This window comes from Python bivittatus, unplaced genomic scaffold (assembly GCF_059951505.1).
Source record: "Python bivittatus isolate LINGU-HERP-01145 unplaced genomic scaffold, Pbiv_v1 ctg000430_np1212, whole genome shotgun sequence".
NCBI lineage: Eukaryota > Metazoa > Chordata > Lepidosauria > Squamata > Pythonidae > Python > Python bivittatus.
Window position 1 is genome coordinate 2,493,599 of NW_028277071.1, and position 26,585 is coordinate 2,520,183.

The window sequence follows — 26,585 nt, forward strand, 5'->3', positions numbered from 1 at the left end:
AAACGCAAGTGGCCACGGGATTGGAAAAGGTCAGTTTCTGTTCCAATTCCAAAGAAGGGCAACGCCAAAGAATGCTCAAACTATCGCACAATTGCACTCATTTCACATGCTAGCAAGGTTATGCTCAAAATCCTACAAGCTAGGCTTCAGCAATATATGAACCGAGAACTACCGGATGTACAAGCTGGGTTTCGAAGAGGCAGAGGAACTAGAGATCAAATCGCCAACATTCGCTGGATCATGGAGAAAGCACGAGAGTTCCAGAAAAATATCTACTTCTGCTTCATTGACTATGCAAAAGCCTTTGATTGTGTGGATCACAACAAACTGTGGCAAATTCTTAAAGAGATGGGAGTACCAGACCACCTTACCTGTCTCCTGAGAAATCTGTATGCGGGCCAAGAAGCAACAGTCAGAACCGGTCATGGAACAACCAATTGGTTCAAAATAGGGAAAGGTGTACGACAAGGCTGTATACTGTCACCCTGCTTATTTAACCTATATGCAGAGTACATCATGAGAAGTGCCAGGCTGGAAGAATCACAAGCTGGAATTAAGATTGCAGGGAGAATCATCAACAACCTCAGATATGCGGACGATACCACCCTAATGGCAGAAAGTGAAGAAGAACTAAAGAGCCTCTTGATGAGGGTGAAAGAGGAGAGTGCAAAAGCTGGCTTGAAACTCAACATTAAAAAAACTAAGATCATGGCATCTGGACCCATCAATTCCTGGCAAATAGAAGGGGTAGAAATGGAAGCAGTAACAGACTTCATTTATTTGGGCTCCAAGATCACCGCAGACGGAGACTGCAGCCATGAAATTAAAAGACGCTTGCTCCTTGGGAGGAAAGCTATGGCAAGCCTAGATAGCATATTAAAAAGCAGAGACGTCACCTTGCCGACAAAGATCCGCATAGTCAAAGCTATGGTTTTTCCAGTAGTAATGTATGGCTGTGAGAGCTGGACCATAAAAAAGGCCGAGCGCCGAAGAATTGATGCCTTTGAACTGTGGTGCTGGAGAAGACTCTTGAGAGTCCCCTGGACTGCTAGGAGGTCAAACCAGTCAATCTTAAAGGAAATCAACCCTCATTGCTCATTGGAAGGGTCGATAATGAAGCTCAAGCTCAGATATTTTGGTCACCTAATGCGAAGAGAGATCTCTTTGGAGAAGACCCTGATGCTGGGAAAGATTGAAGGCAAAAGAAGAGGACGGCAGAGGATGAGATGGTTAGATAGCATCACTGAAGCAATGAGCATGAAACTGAGCAAACTCAGGGAGGCAGTGAAGGACAGGAAGGCCTGGTGCAATATGGTTCGTGGGGTCACGAAGAGTCGGACACGACTTAACGACTAAACAACAACAATAAAAGTACCAAAAAAAACAACAGTAAAGATAAACAAACACCAAGACATATTTTTGAAAATCTAATATCAGAGTACATTTAAATGTATATGCAGTTTTTAAGCATGCAATTACTTATTTTATTCCATCCTATCAAATTATTTATGATTTTCAAAAGAACGCATAAAAATATTTTTTAAAGTGTAAAGCTTGCCTTGTTCTCAACTTGAAACATAGTAACAATCAAAATGTTCCCTAAAAGGTATCATGTTATCTGTGATTTCTTGAAATGAAACATTTCTATCCTTCTATTCATAAGAAACAATAGGAATTTTACAGTTTCTACTCATTTTTTTTTAAACAACAGTAGGTGACATCCTAGCCTATGCTGCTATCTATCACCAAACCTACAGAAATTTTGGCCAAGCTGATGATTTCTTACTGAGTTTTGAAACATGTAAGTACTAATGTTTCTGCCATAGGAACATTGTGCCACTATCACTCACTGAAAAATCAGTTTTTATAGATTAGAAACTTTCAGCAAAAAAGGCCTCTACTTTGTCAAATCCCAAAAGTGAAAGAGCAATTTATAGTTTTTTTTTTTTTTAAAGTACATGGGATACTCAGTCCTGGGATACTTAGTCAACATTTTGAAAAGATCTATATTTGTTAGCTTTAAGTGAATACCTCAAGGATCCTTGACTAGGGGATACGAAGAAGAAGAGGAGAAGGAGAAGGTGGAGGAGGGATATGTGGACATGATCTTTCAGAACAATGAGAGAGCAAAAGAGGTTTGCTGTGTACTTTCCATGGAAGTACATAAAAATAGTGCTGCAGAATATATCTCCACTGTTGCATGTAAGCAACCCCAAAGAAAACCCCAAATTGTTTTTGGAAAGCAAAAAATTCATTTGTGATATTCGTGTTTTGAGTATTGATAATAAGTTTGCTCCCTACAAATGTCTGCAAAGTTCATTTTGCAAAATGCACTAGTAATGAGCCAAGCATTATTCTTCATAAATATTATTAACCAGGAGAACTCATTACTGGTAGTACAGCTTTTCAGTACATTGTTTTTTTCTGAGGACGCCAAATTCACAAGACATCCCTTTCATGACATGTTCCCTGAGTTCATGTAAGGAACTAAAACTTTGCAAGCCATAGCATGATTCTATTCTGATAAGAACTGGGAAAAATAGTACTAGATTTTAGTTATTGCTAATGGGGTATGGAAAATATCTACTTTCCACATCTATATAGCTGTATCATCTATGTCTATATTGCAAAAAGCCACAATACCTCATCTGCATCCAATAGTGTTAAGGATTACAGTAGTAGTTGATGTACTAATAGTTGTAGTAGTCATTAATTAATTAAAAAAATATAGAGGTTAGAAGAAAGAAGGAGAAGGGAGGGAGGAATGGACATCACAGTGGTGTGCTTACGATTCCCATTATATTTTGTCTGTATCTCTGAAGGTACCTAAACCCTTTTGGTACCTGTGAGAAACATAAGTGGTTTCTACTTTTTTTAACACTTCCCAGTGAAATATAAATAGAAACAGTGCTCTTTCTGTCTCTGTCTCTCTCGTTCTGTTTTTGTATGTGTGAGAAAGAGAGAGTGACAAGATGGGGAGAGAGTAGGAGAAAGTATGCGCATACCTGTTTAACTTGTATAGGTAAATGTATTAGCTGTTAACATCCACACAGTACTCTATACATAGTGCTGGGTCAAGACACAGAATCACTAGATGTCCTTCTATGTCTTAGTTCAGTATGATGTTAGCAAATGTATATTCTATTGAAATGTAGCAGATATTTCCTCTGAAGCACTTTAACTGTATGTATTTCTGATTTTTGAATCTCACGCTAGTATACTGACTCAGGCCTACCAACAGGCCTTAGCCTTGGTGTTTGCTGTAAAGTAGATTAATGGAAATCCCCAGATCTTAACCAATGCCACCCTAGGCGTCAACATCTATAACATTTACTTTAATACAGGACACACCTACTGTATGCAGCCAGTGGGGAACTTCTGCTTTGTGTCTTTTCCCCCAAATGCTATATCATCGTATTGACTTTAATAGGAAAGAGGATCCGATAAAAAGAATCCATTAAATGATATTCCTTGCGATTACTTATTTCCCCTAACATCTGCAGTACAAAATTAAGATGTACTTTTATATGCAGATATTCAATTTCTATATGTCTTTCAAATGTACAACAGACGATTAGTAATAGGCTATTAGGCTCCCAAAACAGAACTGAGAAAGTCCTTGGGAGATACCTTGGGAGATTAATAATGTATCCATGCTTGTATAAAATAGAAAAGCCAGCAGACTTCCTGATTTGCTGAGGCAGAGGAAGAGGGAGATTTGCTCATCTTTGGATATATGCCGATTGACTGTTAGAATTTCTTATACATGAATGCTAAAAAATTAAACAACAAATAAACACAAAGTTGGTTTGCGAAGCTATTTTTTTTTAACACACATACACATATTTTTTTTTCTTCTGACTTCTGAGACCTTAAATTTCTCTGTTTTTGTTTTGTTTTTTTAATATCACACTGAAGCAAGTTGAAGGCAGTTAAAATATGATAAACAGGTTGATTCTGGTTGCATTTCAGAGATCCTAGAACTGAGTATGTAATTATCTTCCGTCTAGTAATCAAATCCTCTATTGGGACTTATATTTCTTTCTCAATCCTAAAGGGAATTCTTGAGTCATTTAGAAAGGAAATTAATTCTTGAGTCTTTGAAGGAAAACTGTTTTTCATGGAAAACTGTGTGTATGTGTGGTGTGTGTTTGCGTGTGTGTATGTATGTATGTATGTGTATGTGTCTATATATATACATACACAGATGCACATATTCTCGTTAGCCTAACTGCTGAAGTTGACTCTAATGTTGTTGCTTCAGATAAGCTGTGTGGTGACAGGGCACAAAGGCATTTAAATCATAATGTGAACATGATTGAACTGAGGGCCAAAAGAGGATTTTTAAGAAAGATGGCAGGATTTGCCATGTTATTACTTGTGTTCTTACCAAATGCATTTTGCAAAGTTTCTGTCAGTAAATGCTCTATCAGGGAACCTCTTCTTATTCGACATAAGTATTATCATCCAGGAAATATTCTCATTGTTGGACTGGTTTCTCATATTTACATGATTTCTAATGCAATCACTTTTGTGAAATATCCTTCCCAAGACTTGGACAATGACTTCATGTATGGATTTTTTAAAAAAAATTCTAACTTATACTTGAACAGATACTTGAACAGATAATATTCTCATGCTGGGATGGGCCCTGGGTTGGTTTTTAGATAGGAAATGATCAGGAGAACATCTTTCTTTTTCCTGAATAGGTAGTCTATTCTCCTCCTTCCTTTCTCAATAGTCCATCTTGTTTTCTTACTTCATTATGAAGCAAATATCAGTGGCTAAAATTGGACTGGTATTTGGGAAACATGGACTTTCAGATACTTCAGACTGGCATAGGCTATATTCACACCAAATTTAGTCTTTCCAAGTCATGGCAATGTAAGCTATTTATTCTGAAATTTTCAGCATAGGTTAAAAACTCAGATTTCTCCAGCACAGAGGTTAGTTTGACAAACTGCACTCAGCCAAAATGTAGGTTTTTTGATGGCTTGATTTATGGCTTAGTGTTACATGTAAAACAGGTATTATGACTTGTTCAGCCACCACCAACCCCAGCTAATTTAGATTACTGATTGATATAACAAGTAGTCTAAAATAATAGCAGGGAAAAGTTGAAATTCAGAGGGATGTTATTTCCAAGGATACAATTTCAGGTATAATTCTTAGCATCTCATATAAGAGTAGGGACGTCTCCCATTATTCAGGGTAAGAAATATTACATGGTCCAATCTAATAGTCAATTATTACAGTCAATTATAAGGAATTTTCTTATATTCCCTCAATAAAGCCAGATTTGAAGATTACTGGAATGTAGTACACGGATAATTTCCAAAGTGCATGGCTTAGTGTTCAGAAAAGTCAAGATCTGGATGTATTTCTTTATCATGGAATCATGAAACTTTTTCTAATCGACATTGTGCGATCTTGAAAAGCTAAACATGGATGGACCTTTTTAGAACTAGGATCAGAGATCAGTATGAAATCCCAGCACTGTAGAATAGAAGAGGGGAAAATTTCCTATTTGACCTGGTCTTTCCCTGGTAAAAAATAGAAAAACTAATAAAAGTTATATTTCAGTAATGGTGAATTTGACACAGTCTGTAATTCTTTTAAAGGGTATTATTGACTCACACTTATCAGCACATCCTGGCTTTGGCATTTGCTACCAATGAGATAAATGAAAATCCATGGATTTTACCCAATGTCTCCCTGGGCTTTTGTATATATAATAGTTATTTCACAGAACACTGGACTTCTCTTGCCTCAATGGAACTTCTTTCTACATGGGAAAAATTCATTCCTAACTACAAGTGTGATGCCTCAAATAATCCAGTTGCTGTTATTGGGGGACCCAATGTCAACACATATCTTCCCATGACAACCATCCTGTCTATCTATAAGGTTTTACAGGTATGAGAGGCAGATAAAGAAAAAGAGTTAAATAGGGACTTCATAATTCTCTTCTTTTTCAGAGAGGGCTTTGTCATTTGTTCCTTTTTTGAAAAAAGCAAATTAGCTTCTTGTGTATAGAAGAAAGAAAGAAAAAACCCTTATGATTCATTTATATGACAGAAATAAAAGAATACTTAGATATTCCTTTATTGATGAGTAACAACATAAGCATGAGTTGAAAAAAAGGTATTCTTCTTACAGGCAATGTTAAAATGCTAGATGCTGTATCACTGTATACACATTTCTGTTGGGATATAAGTATTATCTCCTTTTTAATTTATTATTTTAGCTCACATATGGCTCAGCTCCACTGCAAACTACAAAAATTCAGACCACATTCTTGTACTCGATGTTCCCAAATTGGTCTCTTCAGTATATAGGGATTATCCAGTTACTACTGTTTTTCAAATGGACATGGGTCGGGGCGCTTTATCTGGATGATGACAATGGAGAGGAATTTGCACAGCTCGTGCTTCCTACATTTCTTGAGAAGGGCATTTGCTTTGATTTCATTAAAAAGTTCCCTCAAGTAAGTTTTTCCAGTGATATTGGAAGCATTGTGGTAGAAGGATTTACAACATTTGCTTTTGTACTGGAAAGTTCTGCGACTGTTGTGGTCATAAATGGTGAGATTCAGACCATGATGGTTATAAGAACATTGCTCTATTTCACAGAAAATGAACATATATCTGGTATGAAAAAGGTCTGGATAATGTCAGCCCAGATGGATATCACATCTCTTCCTTTCCAACGAACTTGGGACATGGACTTTATCCATGGTGCTCTGTCTCTTGCTGTTCACTCTAATGAGGTGTCAGGCTTCCAGAATTTCCTTCATATCAGAAAACACATCTCAGAAACAGAAGATGGTTTTATCAGGGACTTCTGGCAAGAAGCATTTAATTGTCTTCTCCCGGGCTCTTTAGGAGACAGCCCAGATGGAGAAAACTGCACAGGGGAGGAGAAGCTGGAGAATCTTCCAGGATCTGTCTTTGAAATGAGCATGACTAGTCATAGCTATAGCATCTACAATGCAGTCTATGCTGTGGCACATGCTTTGCAAGCGATGGATTCTTCCAAATTCAGTCGCAGAATATTGGCAAATGTCAACACAGGGAAGCCTCTCCATCAGGTAAAAAAGTGTTCTATATAGGATTAGCTCAAGACTTTGGCCCAGCTGTTCACTAACATCTGCTTCCCTCCTTTCATGGTCTGGTCACTAATTCATTCATTTTGCTTTCTTCCATGTTCAAAAGTTTAAAATCTCAAATTCTTTTCATTGTATTTATAAAGAAATTTGTAGAAACTTATTTAAAAAACCCTCCTAAACACAGTGATCCTTACTTTAGATCCTAGCTCTGAATACGTCTGCCCCTGCTTAGTTTTTCAAGACCAGACAGGATTGGTTAGGGGGATTAACATAGACTACGTAGTTTCATGATGAAGAAATACATCCAGATCTTGACTTTTCTGAACACTAGCCAAGCACTGTAAGAACTTTGGAAATTATCAGTGCACTATGTTTCAATATTTTTCTTTCCTTTTTTTAAAATAACTTTATTAGATTTTAAAATAAAAACAATAAAAAATGAAAAAAAAAACAATATTAAAGATAAAGAGTACAGAAGGAAGGAAAGAATGAAAAAGAAAAGAGAGAACATTCTGACTTTCCTCACAACAGATATAGGTATAAACTTACACTAACTGACTCTAAGTTTACAACATTAACTCTCATTTTTTTCTATTGTCCACTATTATTTTTAGTCATCAAAACCATACACCATTATTTCATTTTTTTCTGTTTCATACAAAAAGTCCAAAAAAGGCTTCCAATTAGGATTAAAATTACTTTTTTAATTTTAATTAGTCTTTTCTCTAATCAAAGCTGTCACTTTTTCCGTCTCAGCCAATTCCATCAACTTCACCAACCATTCTTCCATTGTGGGTAATGTCAAATCTTTCCACCATTGTCCTTATAAAAGCCTCACCACTGTTATAATATATAGAAACAAAGTTCCATGAGTTTTTTCCAGCTGACTAAACCACCATATTCCCCACCGGAAGCCTCCTATCTTTTTTATTCTTTAAACATTTCAATTTTTAAAGATGATCGCCATTGTCCCAGGCACAGTTTCTAATAATATTCAAACATGAAATCAAAAAGACTTCAATAAAGCTGAGCTAAATGAGCCAATAACCTATAAAATGATCTGATGATCTGAAATATTTTCTCCCAAGTTTCCTTTTTTTATCATGTCAATCTGCAAAAGCCCCTGTTCAAGAATAGAATATTAGTTAGGCAAATAAAAGCACATCTGCTTATTTATTTATTTGCATTTCAATCTAGCTATACCACTTCATCAGAAGACTTTCATTTAACAACAGTGCTGGAGAAAAGGTTTCCATTGATCCAAATGGGAAACTGGTAGTAGGATTTGATATTATCAACTGGGTCACATTTCCAAACCAGTCCTTTCAGAGACTCAAAGTTGGAGAGATGAGATCAGACACACAGCTCACCATTTCAGAGGACACAATCAAATGGCCTAGCAGCTTTAACCAGGTGATCATTTTAACTAGGGAAAAAGGGGTATGGATACAAATCCATTCTAAAGAACAAAGTTCTATAAACTAGGTAGCACCTTCATGAACAACCTTTCCAAACCTGGGCCCCCCCCAATACATTTTAAGTGGTATGGCAGGAAATTGCCTTTTGTTCTCTTGGACACAAATTATTTAATGTATGATGTTTCCTTTTCTTCCCACAGACTCGACCCTTTTCTCGTTGCAATGATGATTGCCCTGCAGGTTACAGAATGGCAAAGAAAGAAGACAAGCCATTTTGCTGCTATGGTTGCCTTCTTTGTCCAGAAGGCAAAATTTCAAACCAAGAGAGTAAGATTTGTTATGAACATATGCTTCTTACTGGCTATAATGCATCAGACATATTTCAGAAATGTATATATTTTTAAAAAACTATCTCTAACGTTTAAAACAATGGTTCATAAATCAGTTAAGAAATTGGCAACATTTACTTTCACATTTTGTATTAGGAGCCTTCTTTCAACCTTGTACAAGCTTAGCACTGGTTTCATGAGTATAATGGGCTGGTTCTAGATTTAATTCACCAAGTAAATTGAACAAAATCAATGTGACTTAAATACATCACCGCTAATTAATTTCTGAGAGTTTTTTATAGTTTGAATGGTTCTCATTTTGATGCAAAGTTCCTACTGTGGCTCTGAATTTTCTGATGCAATCCCATACAAAGAAATCAATACAAAAAAGGTATATTGTGGAAAGATGGACAGACTTGTGTATGTAAGTGGAATTTATTTATAAAACATTTCATATTATGGAACAGTGCTTGCAAAATTTGGGAAAGAGTTACATAAAAGCATGGAGTACAAGTCCATGTATGAAAATACTTATGAAATGTGCAGATTTTAGCATTCAAAACCTGATGTTGAAATTGAGCACAAGCATTTTCAGGTTGGATTTATGCAAAATGGAAGGAAACCAGAACGGATAGTCCCCCATCCTTCTTCTACTCTGAAAATGATTAAGGTTGAAACCAACTCATGATAACCAAAGATTTCTTTCTTCCAGATATGGCTGACTGTTTGAAATGTCCAGAAGATCATTATCCAAACAATTACCAAAACTTATGTATTCCAAAATACATGCATTTTTTGTCATATGAAGAACCTTTAGGGTTTACTTTGGCCACTTTTGCTCTTTCGCTTTCTTTTATTACATTTCTTGTGTTAGGAACATTTTTCAAATACCACACGACACCAATAGTCAAAGCAAACAACCGGAACCTCACATATATTCTACTTATCTCTCTCCTGCTTTCTTTCCTTTCTCCTTTATTATTTCTTGGCCACCCTAAAAAGGTTACCTGTCTACTTAGACAAACTGGTTTTGGTATCATCTTCTCTGTGGCTCTATCTTGCATATTGGCAAAGACCAGCATGGTGATTCTTGCTTTCAGGGCTACAAAACCAGGGTCTGGGTTAAGAAAATGGATAGGAAATCAGTTAGCTATCTCCATAGTCCTTTTCTGCTCCTGTATTCAAATCATTATTTGTCTTGTGTGGCTAGCCAGGTCTCCACCATTCCCAGATTTTGATATGCACTCAGTAATACATGAAATTACCCTTCAGTGCAATGATGGGTCTGTTTCCATGTTTTATTGTGTCTTGAGTTATATGGGTTTCCTGGCTATTGTCTGCTTCATGGTGGCCTTCCTAGCTAGAAAGTTGCCAGACACTTTCAATGAAGCCAAGTTTATCACCTTCAGCATGCTGGTCTTCTGTAGTGTTTGGGTATCTTTTGTTCCAACCTACTTGAGCACCAAGGGGAAATACATGGTGGCCGTGGAGGTCTTCTCCATCCTGACTTCCAGTGCTGGGTTACTCAGTTTTATCTATTTTCCCAAATGTTTCCTCATTATTCTGAGGCCTTCTATGAATACAAGGGAACAACTAATAAAAAGAAAACATTGAAATTTCTAATTTGGCTTTTGATTTTAAATACTCTAGATTTTAAAAAAAAGTCTTCCACTTTTTTTCCCTAAAAGATTCTAGGTTCTAAAAGAAATGTTAAGCTAAAAAAAGCCAGAAGTTAAGAGTGTACTTACTTACAGTTAAGGTAAACATTCATTAGAAATACAGCCACCTTCCTAGAGGAAGAATAAAATCCTTCTTTCCATGTTTATCTTTGCTATTGTAGTTCTTCTGTCTTATGTCATTTGTCTGTATGTGCGTGTGTATTTGTGTGTTTCCTATTGTTCTTTGTTTTTAAGTGTTGTAACAATTGTAAGCCGCCCCAAGTCATTGGGAGTTGGGCAGCATATAAATTTAATAAATTATTATGGTTGGTTGCATAGTCAGCCAGATGTTTAAACTGGATCTGGAATTTTTGTCCTATTATTAATATTATTATTATTATGATGATTATGTGTCATTTTAGACTCTTAGTGACCACATAGATCTTCTCCATGACGATCTGTCCCTAACCTGTTCTTTGAAGTCTCCCAATGGTGAATTCATCGCCACTGTACTGAGTCCATCCATCTTGCTGGTGGTTGTCCTCTTCTTCTCTTTCTTTCCACCTTTCCCAGCATTACAGCTTTTTCCAGAGAGCTGGGTCTACGCATCATATATCTGAAGTGGGATAATTTGAGCCTGGTCTTTTGTTACTCAAGTGAGAACTCTGGATTGATTTGTTCGATGCTTCATAGGTTTCTTTCTTGGCTGTCCATGGTATACTCAGGAGTCACAACACCAAAGTTCAAAGGCATGAATACTCTTCCTATCTTGCTTCTTTAAAGACCAACTTTTGCTTCCATACAGTGTCACAGGGAATACCATGGTTTGCGTGATTCTGATCTTTTTAGTTGTAGAATATCACAGCATTTGAATATCTTTTCCAAGGCCTTCCTGGCTGCTCTACCAAGTGCTAGTCTGCAGCACATTTCTTGAAAGATGCCTCCTTTCCAGATTACCTAGTTATCAGTTTGATCCTGTTGGGCCCGAGGAAGTGGACAAGATCCGTGGGACTGTAAGCACTACTGCCTGTATATTAGATCCATGCCCCTCCTGGCTGGTTGATGCCTCCCGGGAGGTAACATGTGGATGGTCCTGGTGAAAGTGAATTCATCCTTGGTGGAGAGGGTGTTCCTGGCACCATTGAAGGTGGCACTTGTTCGCCCTCTCCTCAAGAAGCCATCACTGGACCCTACCATTCCGGACAATTTTCGTCCAGTACCTCACCTCCCCTTTTTGGGGAAGGTGATAGAAAAGGATCTGAGGGGAAATTTACAGCTTTCCCTGTTGTCATGGTCAGATCACATCCTGATGACCCTGAGTTTGTCCTGTGCCACCCCCCTCTGCGGGGAGGTGGGACCAATGCGATTGGTCCGCCCCCGGTGCCTGGTGGACCCGTCAGGGTTTCAGAGGGAGCTGGGGGATATTCCCATGGACCTGCTGTATGGTCCAGCAGAGGCCTTGGCTGCTGGTTGGAATAGGGAGGCAGTTGGGGCCTTGAACAGGATCGCGCCTATGCAACCTCTCTTGCCACATCAGCCCCGATACTCCCTGTGGAGTTGAGGGTGTTGAAGAGGGTCAAGAGATATCTAGAGTGCCGCTGGAGGAAGACAAAGACTGAATCCGACCATACACAGGTTAGAGCCACTGTCAAGGCCTACATTGTGGCAATAAGGTTGGCGAAGCGTCAATACTTCTCTGCCCTTATCATGTCTGCAGAATGCCGCCTGACGGCCCTGTTTAGGATCACTAGGTCCCTCCTTGGCAAGGGGGATGTGGAGGTTCATTTCCAGGGCCGTGCAGAGGAATTTTCAGAGCATCTGCAGGACAAAGTCGCTCGGATTCATTCCAAGTTAGACTCCGAGCGTGGGGCAGGGTCTGGGGAGATACCGGGGAACCGTTCTTAACCAGTTATGTGGGAACAGTTTGATCCTATTGCTCCTGAGGAAGTGGACAGCGTCCTGGGGACTGTGAAGGCCACCACTTGCCATCTTGACCCATGCCCCTCCTGGCTGATGAAAGCAGCTTGGGAGGTGACATGTGGTTGGATCCAGGTGATGGTTACTACATCCTTTCAGGAGTGAGTGTTTACAGCCGCCTTTAAGGAGGCGTTGGTGCACCCCCTCCTCAAGAAACCCGCCCTGGATCCTACCGTACTGGACAATTTTCATGGGAAGGTGGTTGAGAAAGTGGTGGCTTCACAGCTCCGAAGGGTTCTGGAGGAAACGGATTATCTGGACCGCTTCCACTCAGGTTTCAGGCCCAGTTATAGAATGGAAACGGCATTGGTCACACTTATGGATAACCTATGGTGGGAACAGGATGGTGGAAGTGCGACCATCCTTGCTCTCCTTGATCTCTCAGTGGCTTTCGATACCGTCGACCACGGTATCCTGTTGGGACGACTCAGGGAATTGGGGGTGGGTGGCACAGTATTGTGCTGGTTCACCTCCTTTCTTCAGGGCCGATCCCAATCGGTGTTGATAGGGAGCGCAAGGTCACATCCTCAGCCCCTCCTTTGTGGGGTGCCACAGGGTTCGGTTCTCTCCCCACTCCTTTTCAACATCTACATGAAACCACTGGGTGAGATCATCCGCCACCATGGGATGAGGTATCATCAGTACACTGAGGATATGAAATTATACATCTCCATCCTAGGTGAAGTAAATGATGCCGTGACTGCCCTTTCTCGGTGCCTGGAGGCTGTAAGGGTCTGGATGGGGAACAACAGGCTTCGGCTGAACCCTGGTAAGACAGAGTGGCTATGGGTTAATGGCTCCTGTATCCAGGACTTTGTCATCTTTGGTGCTCAGTGGGGTGGCACTACCCCAGACAGACCCAGTACGTAATCTGGGGGTCCTCCTAGACTCACGGCTCCTGCTTGAAGAGCAGGTGGCAGCAGTGGCTAGGAGGGCCTTTGGACAACTTCGGGTTGTGTATCAGTTACGCCCTTTCCTGGATCAGAATGCCCTTCGAACAGTCACTCATGCCCTTGTTATCTCCCTACTGCAATGCACTCTACATGGGGCTACCCTTGAAGAGTATCCGGAAACTACAGCTGGTCCAGAATGCAGCCACGTGGGCTATTTTTGGAGCCCCAAGAAGGGCCCATGTAACACCGTTGCTCCGTGAGCTGCATTGGGTACCAGTTTGCTTCTGGGTCCAACTGAAGGTGTTGGTTATTACCTTTAAAGCCCTACATGGCATGGGGCCAGGTTACCTAAGGGACTGCCTCTCCCCTATGACTTCAACCCATCCCACCCGATCACACAGAGAGGGCATGCTTTGGACCCCCTCAGAAAAAGAACTCCAATTAGCAGGGTCCAGAAGGTGGGCCTTCTCTGCGGTAGCCCCCACTCTTTGGAACATTCTGCCCCTGGAGGTGCGATTGGCCCTCTCACTCCTGGCCTTATGAAGGACCTTGAAGACCTAGCTCTGTCACTTGGTCTGGGGTGGGGAGGGAATACCTCAAGCTGGGAGATGGATGGACCCATAGTGGGCGGCTGTCCCTGGCCCGATTTCCCATCTTTTTGGATTTTCCTTTTTTAGTATTGTTCTTAATTCTAGATGTATTATGTATTTTATATTCATTTATAGTTTTAATGTTTTTTGTAAGTTGTCCAGAGTCCCCCATTGTGGGGGAGATGGGCGGGGGAGAAATCCAACAAACAAACAAACAAACAAACAAACAAATAATCCTGTAATATAAATTACATAATTGATATTAGATAGAGAATGAATGAATGAATGAATGAATGAATGAATGAATGAATGAATGAATAACATTGTCATATTTACTGCATGATCCCAGACTGACAGAACATAAGTGAGTGTTCTGCCTGTTCGAAGGCAGCTGACCAGGCCACGAACAGAAATGAGACTTACTGAAACGAGCATTACTGATTCCATGAGTTCTCTGAGATGAAATCCGAGATGGTGTCATTTCAATCCTTGGGATATCCTACCAAAATGTATTGTGAGCTCCTTAGGATCCCTTCAGCATTGACTTAAGACCTCTTTATCTTGAAAAAGGAGGAGCCTTCCTCCTTTTTCACATTTTGAAGAAGTTCCTCTTCCAAAAGGCAGAAGGTTGAGGGAAAATAGCTATAAAACCAAACAGGAACTGCATGATCTCTGAGAATATTTTTCAGTTTTCCTGTCTAGGAAAGACTGTTGTGCTCTTCTAGATGTTTTGGAACAGAAAGTTCTGGACTTGCCAATCAATCCAAAAGAAGCTCCTCCAGTATATCAACCTATAGACACACACAAACATCCAATTATACATGTCATGCAAATTGCATACCATTCTCCCAGAGGTGAGATGTTAATCAAGTGATATTTATTAGAATTGACAACGGATTACAATAAAGATTTGGTTCAGTTTGTGTGTGGGTCTCCAATGTCCTGCTCCTATTCTGAGTATTATTGTGCCTCTTGTTGCTGCTCCACGTTCTCATCCCACTCTAGTTCTAATATTTCCTATCCTTGTGTGATTTCAATCTTGTTCTCTCTTTGTGATTTTTTTGCTTGTTTGTTTGGATCTACCTTGTAATCTGATGAGATTTTCACATTCTAATACTTTATCTGGAAGTATACTAATAATGAACAGGTGACAGGCTTTCCAAGGAACACAGGAATTTTAAATCAAATCTTTTATTGAGACATGCTCCTGTTTCACTTATGATTCACCCAGCTGTACCTTTTTCGAGATGGGACTCTGAAGCCCGCTAAATTGCCTCTGGAACTTTGCCACTCCTAGGGAATCAAGGACTCGGTTTTCTTGCAGTCCCAGCAGCCTGAATGACACCAAGAGCAGCATCTACCATGAGCTCTCATGCTTTGGTAAAATGTGGAAAGCAGCACTGCAATGCAAGCTCCACGCCCTTGGGGCAGGCATGCCATATGGTGATGCACAGAAAAAAGGGGTGGGGCATGTATCACTCAGAGCCACCCTGCCCCTCTTCCCTCTTTCCACCAATACAAGGTTAAATCCTAGATTTCTTTCTTTTCCACCCTTATGTCAGAAAGGCCTTGTAGGCACCCTTTGGTCGATTTTATCCGTCATAGCTACATGCAGAAAGTTTTCACATCTCTCTTCTGAGCCTCCCTTCTTCCAGCATGCTCACCTCAACATAGGCTAGTCTTCTTTTCAGATTCTCCATACTAGCCTTGCTTCTCCCGTTTCTTTCAGTTGCCAGCTAATATCATTTGGCAACTAGAAATAGCTTGGGATGACTTGGTTCTCCCACCTAATATGTTTTTCTTGCCTTTGAGGATGTGAAGTCCTCAAGTTCTCCACAATTGTTCCCACAAAGCTATGAAGCACTAGGGATGTCCAGGGTTGGGTCACAGAAGACAAAATGTCACAGTGGCCATGTTGACTTTTATGAAACATCCATCCAAACACCTATAGACCACCACCACCCCTTGTGAAGTACTGACCTCAGTCTGAGAAACCTCCTTTCCCAGTAAGTATTTGTGTCAGTAAGGGCCTGGACAATTGAAGCCTTTAAGAACCTGGACCCTAAGCTAATAGTCTAGATGCCGGGTCAAAGGGGGAGATTTTCTTGTTCTCCCCAGAATTAGAAGAACTGTTAGAGGTTTTCAAATTCTTGTCCTGGATTTTTCCCCTTAAGATTTGCATCCTTGTTTCCCCTTGTATGTTTTCCCATAATATAGCAAAGGTAGAATCACACACAATGAAGATTCAAAAGAAGCAACATACACTGAAATCCCAGAATTCACATACACCCTTAAAAAAAATATTCTACCACTTTTTCTCACATGGCTACTTAAGGTTGTATGCTTCCTACAACATGGCCAGCCCAATATCCAGCCTGCTTAATTATTTAATTTGTAAACATTTGTTCAAAATCATGAACTTTGCAACAGGGTTGCATTTCTCATATCCTACCTTTTGTTTCTAAGATGACTAAAGCTGTGTGCTTCTCACGATATGGACTCTTTCTGACCTATTTGGTTATGCTTTGTTAATCCAGAATTTCATCCATATTTGTTCAAAATCGTAATATTTGCAACAGTATCCAGAATTGTTCAAGGTTCCAAAGGAATTCCAGTTTTAATGTAATTGTAATTTTAATTTCAGAAGATGTTAAATGGATAATTGATTGTCAGAGCAACTTAAACAAGTTATGGGTATGTCCAGTGGGAGGAAAAAACCTCATATACTCTTTTTAAATTCTTCTTTAATCTTGCTTTAAGATTTTGCATCTTTAGCTGTTACTCAGAGGCCTGGATCTGTTTTCTCCTTCAATATCGGTTTCAAGGATCCTGAGAGTATTTTTAAAATTATATAATCTAAAAATCTAATTTTTAAAAACTACAAAAATCTAAAAAACTTATTCTAAGTGAAATTATCAAACGATCTAACTAGAATTGTCTAAAAAAGAAAAAAGAAAATTAAAATAAACAGTTCAAGATAATGAAATTTATATATATAAAAAAGGAGCCTACAAAAACGTGTGTTGCTCCTCCAACTGCTGGCTTACCTCCCACCTCATATACTCATGCAACATATGTATGCAAAAGTTTCATATCCCTAACAACATTAGTTAAATCCAAATTCTTCAGATGCAAGAATTTTCTGAAAGTTAAAGAATAATGTCTGAATTTTCCTTCCTAATATCCAATAGGCACAGCCCTTTTCTGCTTGTAATAGTCATTGCTTATCAGGTTCTAGCAGAATAAAAATTAGAAGGGAAGCCATTTTACTGCTATGAGTGCCTTCAGTGTCCAGAAAGGAAGATTTCAAACAAGACAGGTAAGAGATCTTAAGGACAGATTTTATTGCTATGTATTTTGTCCGACCCCATAGCCCTATTGTTTAAATTACATTTCTAATATAAAAAGTAGTTTACCAACTCTTTAAAAAATTGTCCACAATTCAGGTGAGATGTGGATTACTTAGGAGTCTTTTCACATATCATCATGTATCTTTTCTCTGCTCTGGAAAAGATAAACCAGGGCAGAAAAATAAATCCTTTCACATATGGTTTCTATAAAAGGAAAGAGATTACAAGGCTAGGTGGGATGAACCTCTTTTCATTTTGGAGAATTCCAGTTCAGAAGGGAAAGTTAAAGAAATGCTAAAGGGAAGATCTCAGTTAACCATATTCAAGCAAGATTTCTTAATAGTGTGTTCTTGGAAACATATAGAAATTTAACCATTAGTATCTCTCAATACTGTTCTTATTAAATGTTTACTATAAGGGAAGTGAACTCTCTGGTCATCATTAGAAGTAATCATAAAATATGGGTTCCTTAATCATGGAAAACTAATAAACCAACAATCATAAACTGTTCAATGTAATGTTCATAAGATTTCTTTTCCAGAGAGAGGTTCTAAATTAGTAGTGTATTCAAGACTTAATGAAAGATTCTGACTAAATTTAAGTGGTGCTGTGTGGTTTCTGAGAATGGGGAGCAGAATGGGTAGCAATAAAGAAAACTCGAAAGATCCCTGTCTTAATGGTAGATCTGCCCTAATTATATTCCTCTTTATAAGGTAGGAGTCTTTGGCCTTTCTTTGTGGTCCCAGAACCCCCAAGAATCATAGAGGACAATAGACATTTTCCACATAAAACCAATCATAACTTCCTTTTGCTTTATTCAGGATAACTATCAGAAATAAAAGATCACAATAAAAAGGTTGATCAGATTTTGACATGTTAAGTCTCCTTGACCAGAAAGTGGGGATCTAGGATCTATCATGCCTAAATCATTCCAGAACAAATAGAAAAGACTTAGCTTAGAAAGTCACATTAGGTATTTTTCCTCCCATTCATCCAAAAACATTTAAAAATATGACTGCAATGATTTCTTTTTCAGATGCAGATGACTGCTTCCCATGTTCAGAAGATCAGTACCAGTATCAGTATCAGACATTTTTGTCTTATGAAGAACCTCTGGGAATCAGCCTGACAACTACTGCTTTCTTCTTTTCTTTCATCTCAGCTGTGGTGCTGGGGATCTTCATTAAGCACCAGGACACTCCCATTGTCAAAGCCAACAACAGGAACTTCACCTACATTCTTCTCATTGCTCTCCTCTTCTCCTTCCTTTGCAGTTTGCTCTTCATTGGGCAATCTGACCAAGTGAAATGTCTCAGGTGACAAAATGCTTTTGGCATCATCTTTTCTGTAGCGGTTTCTTGTATTTTGGGGAAAACAACCATTGTTGTTCTTGCTTTCCTGGCCACTAAGCCAGTCTCCAAAATGAGGAAACGGGTGGGGAAAAGGCTGGCCAACACTATTGTCCTTTCTTGCTCCCTGATGCAACTCATAATCTGTATGGTGTGGCTGGCAATTTCTCCCCCATTCCCAGATTCAGATATGCATTCAATGGTTGAAGAAATTGTCCTGCAGTGTAATGAAGGTTCAACCACAATGTTTTATATTGTCCTTGGTTTTTTGGGGTTCTTGACTGCTATCAGCTTCATGGTGGCCTTTCATGCTAGGAATTTACCTGACAGCTTCAATGAAGCCAAATTTATCACCCTCAGCATGTTGGTCTTTTGCAGTGTCTGGATATCATTTGTTCCCACCTATCTGAGCACCAAGGGGAAGTATATGGTGGCGGTGGAGATCTTCTCCATTTTGGCTTCTGCAACTGGGTTACTGGGCTACATCTTTTTCCCCAAATGCTACATTATTGTTCTGAGGCCTGATATGAACAAAAAGGAACATCTCATAAGAAACTAAACTGAAGTCCAGTTTTTGTTTCTGTTTTTTTAGTAAGGTTTGTACTCTAACTCAAACTTTATTCTGCTGAACTGCTTTCAATCAGCTAAAGTTTGTTCAGAAACAAGACTTTTTTCCCAAAATAATCAAGAAGAATCTATGTATTATGTAAGAAAGGCAATGTCATCCTTTGACTGAGCAGTGGATACATTTTCTTTTAAAAACACAGGAACAACGGCATATTTCTGTTTGTGCTATTTAAACTTGATCCCAAATACTCAGTGCAGGAAAATATTACATTTTGTAGTAAAAAAATGTGCAGAAAATTTCATTCTAGTCCACACTCCTCAGTTCTTGAATACATCTCCAGAGGAAAACTGATGGAAGACTCCCTGCTTCTTTTTCCAACGATTTTCTGAATTCCCAAAATGTTTTGGCCAGCTGGCATATATTTATTTTGGCCACCTCCTATATATGTGTCTCATACCCAATACAAAGAAACATATATGCTATATCAAAATGTTCAATGAATCCAATGACTAGACAAAGCATTATAAACCAGAAAAAATTAATAAAAAACACAATGCTACAGTCAGTGTAATAACCATATAAATGCAATAACATAAAAGTGAATATTGTGGTTGAATTTTCTTTTCCTTGAAAATTGAACAATTAGTCTGTCTTAGCCCCACAGCAAGCAGAAGAAAGCATAACAGTATCTTCTCACACATCAAGATGAAACACCTACAGGCGTGATTATGGGGGAATAGGAGGAATTCTTCACAGCTTTCTGTGGGGAACTCTGAGCTTCTCCATCTGAGACAAGTTGGCTCTATTTGAGAGATAAACTTGTCTTAAATATAGAAGTTTGAGTTGTACCAGGAAACCCAATGAAATGTCATGCAGCAGCTGGAACAAAGATGATATGTTGCTAGAGAGGGCCCTGCCTGCCGGAAATGGGCCACTGCATGGTGCACCAATTACAGTTTCAGAGGAGTCTTCAAACCAACTCCATGTAAAACACATTGCTAGAGCCTCATTCTGCAATGATCAAGGCACGATTGCTTCAGCCAGTGCTCCCCATTCTAGTAAAAACTGAAGCACCAGCAGAAGCTAGATGAATGCACCTCTAACCATGGTCTTCACCTGCAAATCCATCAGTAGCCAGGAGTCCAGCAGAACTTTCAACTTAAGAGACCTGTCCCCTCAAAGGGAATGTCATCTCACAGGATTAAGACTGGAGCAACACCAAAGACAACAAAGAGTGAACCAGACTTTTGGGGGTTTGGCCTCAGCTCTTTGTATACCTTCCATAACCTCTAGACCTTGGGTCACACACTGTGCAGCCTCTCACGGGTAGCATGGGTAGAGATATATAACCAAGTATCATCATGGAGATATTAAAATGTAGCCAAATTAAAGATATTTTCCATCTGCATGCAGTGTGGACTGGACTGAAAAGCATGTTTTGAACAACCATAATATAATAACCCAACTGGTACTTCACCACACCTGTTAGATGTTCGACTCATAGAATTCCATATAGTGGGATCTAAAATTAAGACAGATCTATTCACATGTTAAAAACATTCTTTTTGGGAAAGTAACCTAAAGAAGAAGAAATGTTCTACTCTGGCCCATAAAGGCACAGAATTGTTTAAACATGTTCCAGGAGAAACTTAGATATTTGAAAACTGTTCTTCTTTTTTTCCCCTTTTGAAGTAACTTCTGATCTTCTTGGTAACAATTTACAAAACTGAAATCTTGCAACAATCTAGGAAAGAGATAGAAAATAATAAAATATATTCGAAGACCCAGTTTGGTCTAGTGGTTGAAGGCGTAGATTAGAAGCCGGGAGACTGTGGGTTCTAGACTTGTATTTGACACAAAAGTCAGTTGGGTAACTTTGAGCCAGTCACTCCCTCTTAGCCCCAGGAAGAAGGCAATGGCAAACCACTTACGAAAATGTTGTTAAGAAAACTCCATGGACTTGTGTTTTAAGAACAAGTCAAGGTTGACTCAATCAATCATAACAAGAACAAACCTGAACATACATTTTGTAAACTGAACCCATTTTATTATAATTATTTAAAGGATTTTGGCCTTTGAAGAGTAACAGGCTCTTGGTGATTTAAAACCATGGACTTTTTCTGACAGATAATGAAGCTATTTGAATGTTTGTTGTTTTCAACATTGATTGAGTCATTGATTTATGACTCAGTCAATCATAACAAGAACAATACTGAACATAAATTTTGTAAAATGAACCCCGTTTTATTATAATTATTTAAAGTATTTTCGCCATTGAAGAGTAACAGGCTCTTGCTGATCTAAAACCATGGACTTTTTCTAACAGATAATGAAGCTTTTTGAACTTTGTTGTTTTCTCATTTTTGAAGCCTACTGCAAGTGCAAAACTGACTTCTGTGTCATACCATCTGTACCACTACAAAGCCGGGAAACTTGTTCTTTTTCACTATGTTATTAATTGATTTTCCCTCATCTTCTTTGCCTTTTATTACAATCTTTTTGCTACACAGAAAGCCACAAACCATTTACACAAATGTGAGATCACTTTCTTCTGCAGTTTCAGATACAGTTCAGCAACAGATGTTGTGCCCTATAATTGACCACCTTTAATTCTACTCCTCTGCGCCCTAGGGAGTTCCAAAGAGCAGAGCAAAATAGGAACCCAGCCAAGACTGGCTGATACTAATATTCTTTGTTCCTTATGATACTCGAATACGAGGCTTGAAGAGCAAGGCTGTGTGAGTCTGTTTTTGGTATACATTTCTGCATTCAGATCAACCAAGAGAAAGAGCCAAAACGTTAGCTTGTCCTATATTCACAAGCCATATCAATGATCATTTGGGCAAAGCACATCTGTGATTTGCTATGTTACTATTCACACTGTGGGTGATAACATAGCTTCCTCAGGTCATATCCCATGATGCTAAATGCACCATCAACAACTGTAGTATTAAACAAAAGTCTTACCATTCAGGTGATCACATAGTTGGTGGCATTATTTCTCTGATCTACTTGATGTCTAATGTGATCACTTTCAAAAGAATCCCATTTGAAGAACTCATTGATGATCCCATGTAGGTAACTATTATTCTTAACTCTACCAGTTCTCAATCTGGCTGGATAATGGGTCAATGTATTTTGGGGAAGGCATAAATGTTTCAAATATAAATTTCACCTCCTTTCATTTATCTTTCCTCTGCTTATAGATTCTACTCTATTTCTTACATACTGCATAATAATTGGTTACCAGCAAGACAGTGCTTTTATTCCATTTTGGTTCAGCTTCATAAACTTTGCAGAACTGTACTTGCCCTGGTCTGTCTGAACAGATGTCTGAGTTTTTCCCAACCCTCTGCTTCCTAGTTTCCCAGTGCTTCTGTCCCAAACTTCCATGGCACGCCAATTCCAGCGCAGTATATATGCAAACAATTAGCTTTTCTCTAGTCAAACCCCCTTGACATCGAAGAGAGGATTTATTACAAGGTAGAAATGCTTTCTTTCTCAGTTTTAGATACTGCCATTTCTAATGTGGTTCAATGTGCAACATTGGCTCTTTCAAAATGAATTAGAAATATGCAATAGTATAAAAAGATTATCTGCCAAATAGCTGATTCTGTATTTAAGTTATGAAACAGTGAGGACAACTATTTTCAAGACATTGTTTTGCCTTAGGGGTGTAGAGGCTATTTTTCAACCTTGTTGTTAATAAAGGCTTTTAATTTGAAATATAACAAATTCTCTGTTTGGGAATGCAAGTTAGGATTTGTCTTCACTTTGTGTGTTTTACTGCTCACAGTGGATGACAGAGGCCTCCTGATAAGCTATAGTCCTTTTGGAGGGATCTAAATACACCTGAGTAGGAAATTATCTGCTCTATCATTATCAACTACTCTGAGCTCTCTGTGGAATGCTAGCTGCTACTGGCAAGACTATAAAGATTAAATGACACAAATAATTTTCCCTATATCTTGGAGCCCCTTCATGGATCACTGCCTTGTCGTGGCGAAGGGGCTTGCGTAACTCAGTGAAGCCATGAGCTATACCGTGCAGGGCCACCCAAGACGGACAGGTCATGACAGAGAGTTCTGACAAAATGTGGTCCACTGGAGAAGGAAATGGCAACCCACTCCAGTATCCTTGCCAAGAAAACCCCATGGACAATGTTAAAAGGCTAAAAGATATGACGCCGGAAGATGAGCCCCTCAGGTCGGAAGGTGTCCAATATGCTACTGGGGAAGAGCGGAGGGCATTTCCAAGTAGCTCCAGAAAGAGTGAAGCGGCTGGGCCAAAGCCGAAAGGACGTTCAGCTGTGGATGTATCTGGAAGCGAAAAGAAGGTCCGATGCTGTAAAGAACAATATTGTATAGGTACCTGGAATGTAAGATCTATGAACCAAGGCAAGCTGGATGTGGTCAAACATGAGATGACAAGATTGAACGTCGACATCTTGGGAATCAGCGAACTGAAATGGACGGGAATGGGTGAATTTAATTCGGGTGACCATTATATCTACTACTGTGGGCAAGAAACCCTTAGAAGAAATGGAGTTGCACTCATAGTGAATAAGAGAGTGGGAAAGGCAGTAATGGGGTACAACCTCAAAAACGACAGAATGATCTCAGTGCGTATCCAAGGCAAACCATTCAATATCACAGTCATCCAAGTCTATGCCCCAACCACTGATGCTGAAGAAGCTGAAGTTGACCGCTTCTATGAAGACCTACAACACCTTCTAGAACTAGCACCAAAAAAGATGTCCTTTTCATCATAGGGGATTGGAATGCTAAAGTAGGAAGTCAAGGAGTAATCGGAATAACAGGCAAATTTGGCCTTGGAGTACAAAATGAAGCAGGGCAAAGGCTAATAGAGTTCTGTCAAGAGAACAAGCTAGTCATAGCAAACACTCTTTTCCAACAACACAAGAGACGACTCTACACATGGACATCACCAGATGGTCAATACCGAAACCAGATTGATTATATACTTTGCAGCCAAAGATGGAGAAGCTCTATACAGACAGCAAAAACAAGACCAGGAGCTGACTGTGGCTCAGATCATGAGCTTCTTACTGCAAAATTTAGGCTTAAATTGAAGAATGTAGGGAAAACCACTAGACCACTCAGGTATGACTTAGATTATATTCCTTGTGAGTACACAGTGAAGGTGATGAATAGATTTAGAGGATTAGATTTGGTAGACAGAGTGCCTGAAGAACTATGGACGGAGGTCCGTAACATTGTACAGGAGGCAGCAACTAAAACCATCCCAAAGAAAAAGAAATGCAAGAAAGCAAAATGGCTGTCTGATGAGGCTTTACAAATAGCTGTGGAAAGAAGGAATGCGAAAAGCAAGGGTGAAAGGGAAAGATATAAGCAACTGAATGCAGATTTCCAGAGAATAGCCAGGAGAGATAAGAAGGCCTTCTTAAATGAACAATGCAAAGAAATTGAGGAAAACAATAGAATGGGGAAGACTAGAGATCTCTACAAGAAAATTGGAGATATGAAAGGAACGTTTAGTGCAAAGATGGGCATGATAAAGGACAAAAAAGGCAGGGACCTAACAGAAGCAGAAGAGATTAAGAAGAGGTGGCAAGAATACACAGAAGAACTATACAAGAAAGATCTTAATGTCCCTGATGTCCACGCTGGTGTGATCACTGACCTTGAGCCAGACATCCTAGAGAGTGAAGTCAAGTGGGCCTTAGGAAGCATTGCTAACAACAAAGCTAGTGGAGATGACAGTATTCCAGCTGAGTTATTTAAAATACTAAAAGATGATGGTGTTAAAGTGCTGCACTCAATATGCCAGCAAGTTTGGAAAACGCAACAGTGGCCACGGGATTGGAAAAGGTCAGTTTCTGTTCCAATTCCAAAGAAGGGCAACGCCGAAGAATGCTCAAACTATCGCACAATTGCACTCATTTCACATGCTAGCAAGGTTATGCTCAAAATCCTACAAGCTAGGCTTCAGCAATACATGAACCGAGAACTACCGGATGTACAAGCTGGGTTTCGAAGAGGCAGAGGAACTAGAGATCAAATCGCCAACATTCGCTGGATCATGGAGAAAGCACGAGAGTTCCAGAAAAATATCTACTTCTGCTTCATTGACTATGCAAAAGCCTTTGATTGTGTGGATCACAACAAACTGTGGCAAATTCTTAAAGAGATGGAATACCAGACCACCTTACCTGTCTCCTGAGAAATCTGTATGCGGGCCAAGAAGCAACAGTTAGAACCAGTCATGGAACAACCGATTGGTTCAAAATAGGGAAAGGTGTACGACAAGGCTGTATACTGTCACCCTGCTTATTTAACCTATATGCAGAGTACATCATGAGAAATGCCAGGCTGGAAGAATCACAAGCCGGAATTAAGATTGCAGGGAGAATCATCAACAACCTCAGATATGCGGACGATACCACCCTAATGGCAGAAAGTGAAGAAGAACTAAAGAGCCTCTTGATGAGGGTGAAAGAGGAGAGTGCAAAAGCTGGCTTGAAACTCAACATTAAAAAAACTAAGATCATGGCATCTGGACCCATCAATTCCTGGCAAATAGAAGGGGTAAGCAGTAACAGACTTCATTTATTTGGGCTCCAAGATCACCGCAGACGGAGACTGCAGCCATGAAATTAAAAGACGCTTGCTCCTTGGGAGGAAAGCTATGGCAAGCCTAGATAGCATATTAAAAAGCAGAGACGTCACCTTGCCGACAAAGATCCGCATAGTCAAAGCTATGATTTTTCCAGTAGTAATGTATGGCTGTGAGAGCTGGACCATAAAAAAGGCCGAGCGCCGAAGAATTGATGCCTTTGATCTGTGGTGCTGGAGAGGACTCTTGAGAGTCCCCTGGACTGCTAGGATGTCAAACCAGTCAATCTTAAAGGAAATCAACCCTGATTGCTCATTGGAAGGATCGATAATGAAGCTCAAGCTCAGATATTTTGGCCACCTAATGCGAAGAGAGATCTCTTTGGAGAACACCCTGATGCTGGGAAAGATTGAAGGCAAAAGGAGAAGAGGACGGCAGAGGATGAGATGGTTAGATAGCATCACTGAAGCAATGAGCATGAAACTGAGCAAACTCAGGGAGGCAGTGAAGGACAGGAAGGCCTGGCGCAATATGGTTCATGGGGTCACGAAGAGTCGGACACGACTTAACGACTAAACAACAACAACAAATATCTTGAAGAGTTGTTACAGCAAAAAGACCAAAGCCAAATTTTCATCAGATCTGTCTGGATACTTTATGCTCTGTCCTCTCAGAGTGATGTTGCTCAGAGACATTTAAATTACAGATAAGAGATGCAGGGAGTTTTCTGCCATGATGGCTGTGATTC

General features: G+C 39.5%; 1 protein-coding gene across 1 annotated transcript in view; it reads left to right on the forward strand.

Moving 5' to 3' along the window:
• LOC112543304 (vomeronasal type-2 receptor 26-like) overlaps nucleotides 1-26,585 on the forward strand; it is a 40,019-nt gene that overhangs the window by 11,638 nt on the left and 1,796 nt on the right. Inside the window, exons 2-4 of the mRNA XM_088143955.1 lie at nucleotides 6,248-7,090; nucleotides 8,727-8,853; nucleotides 22,215-22,314. Coding sequence (XP_088000081.1) covers nucleotides 6,248-7,090; nucleotides 8,727-8,853; nucleotides 22,215-22,314 — 1,070 coding nt within the window. The remainder of the gene's footprint in view (nucleotides 1-6,247; nucleotides 7,091-8,726; nucleotides 8,854-22,214; nucleotides 22,315-26,585) is intronic.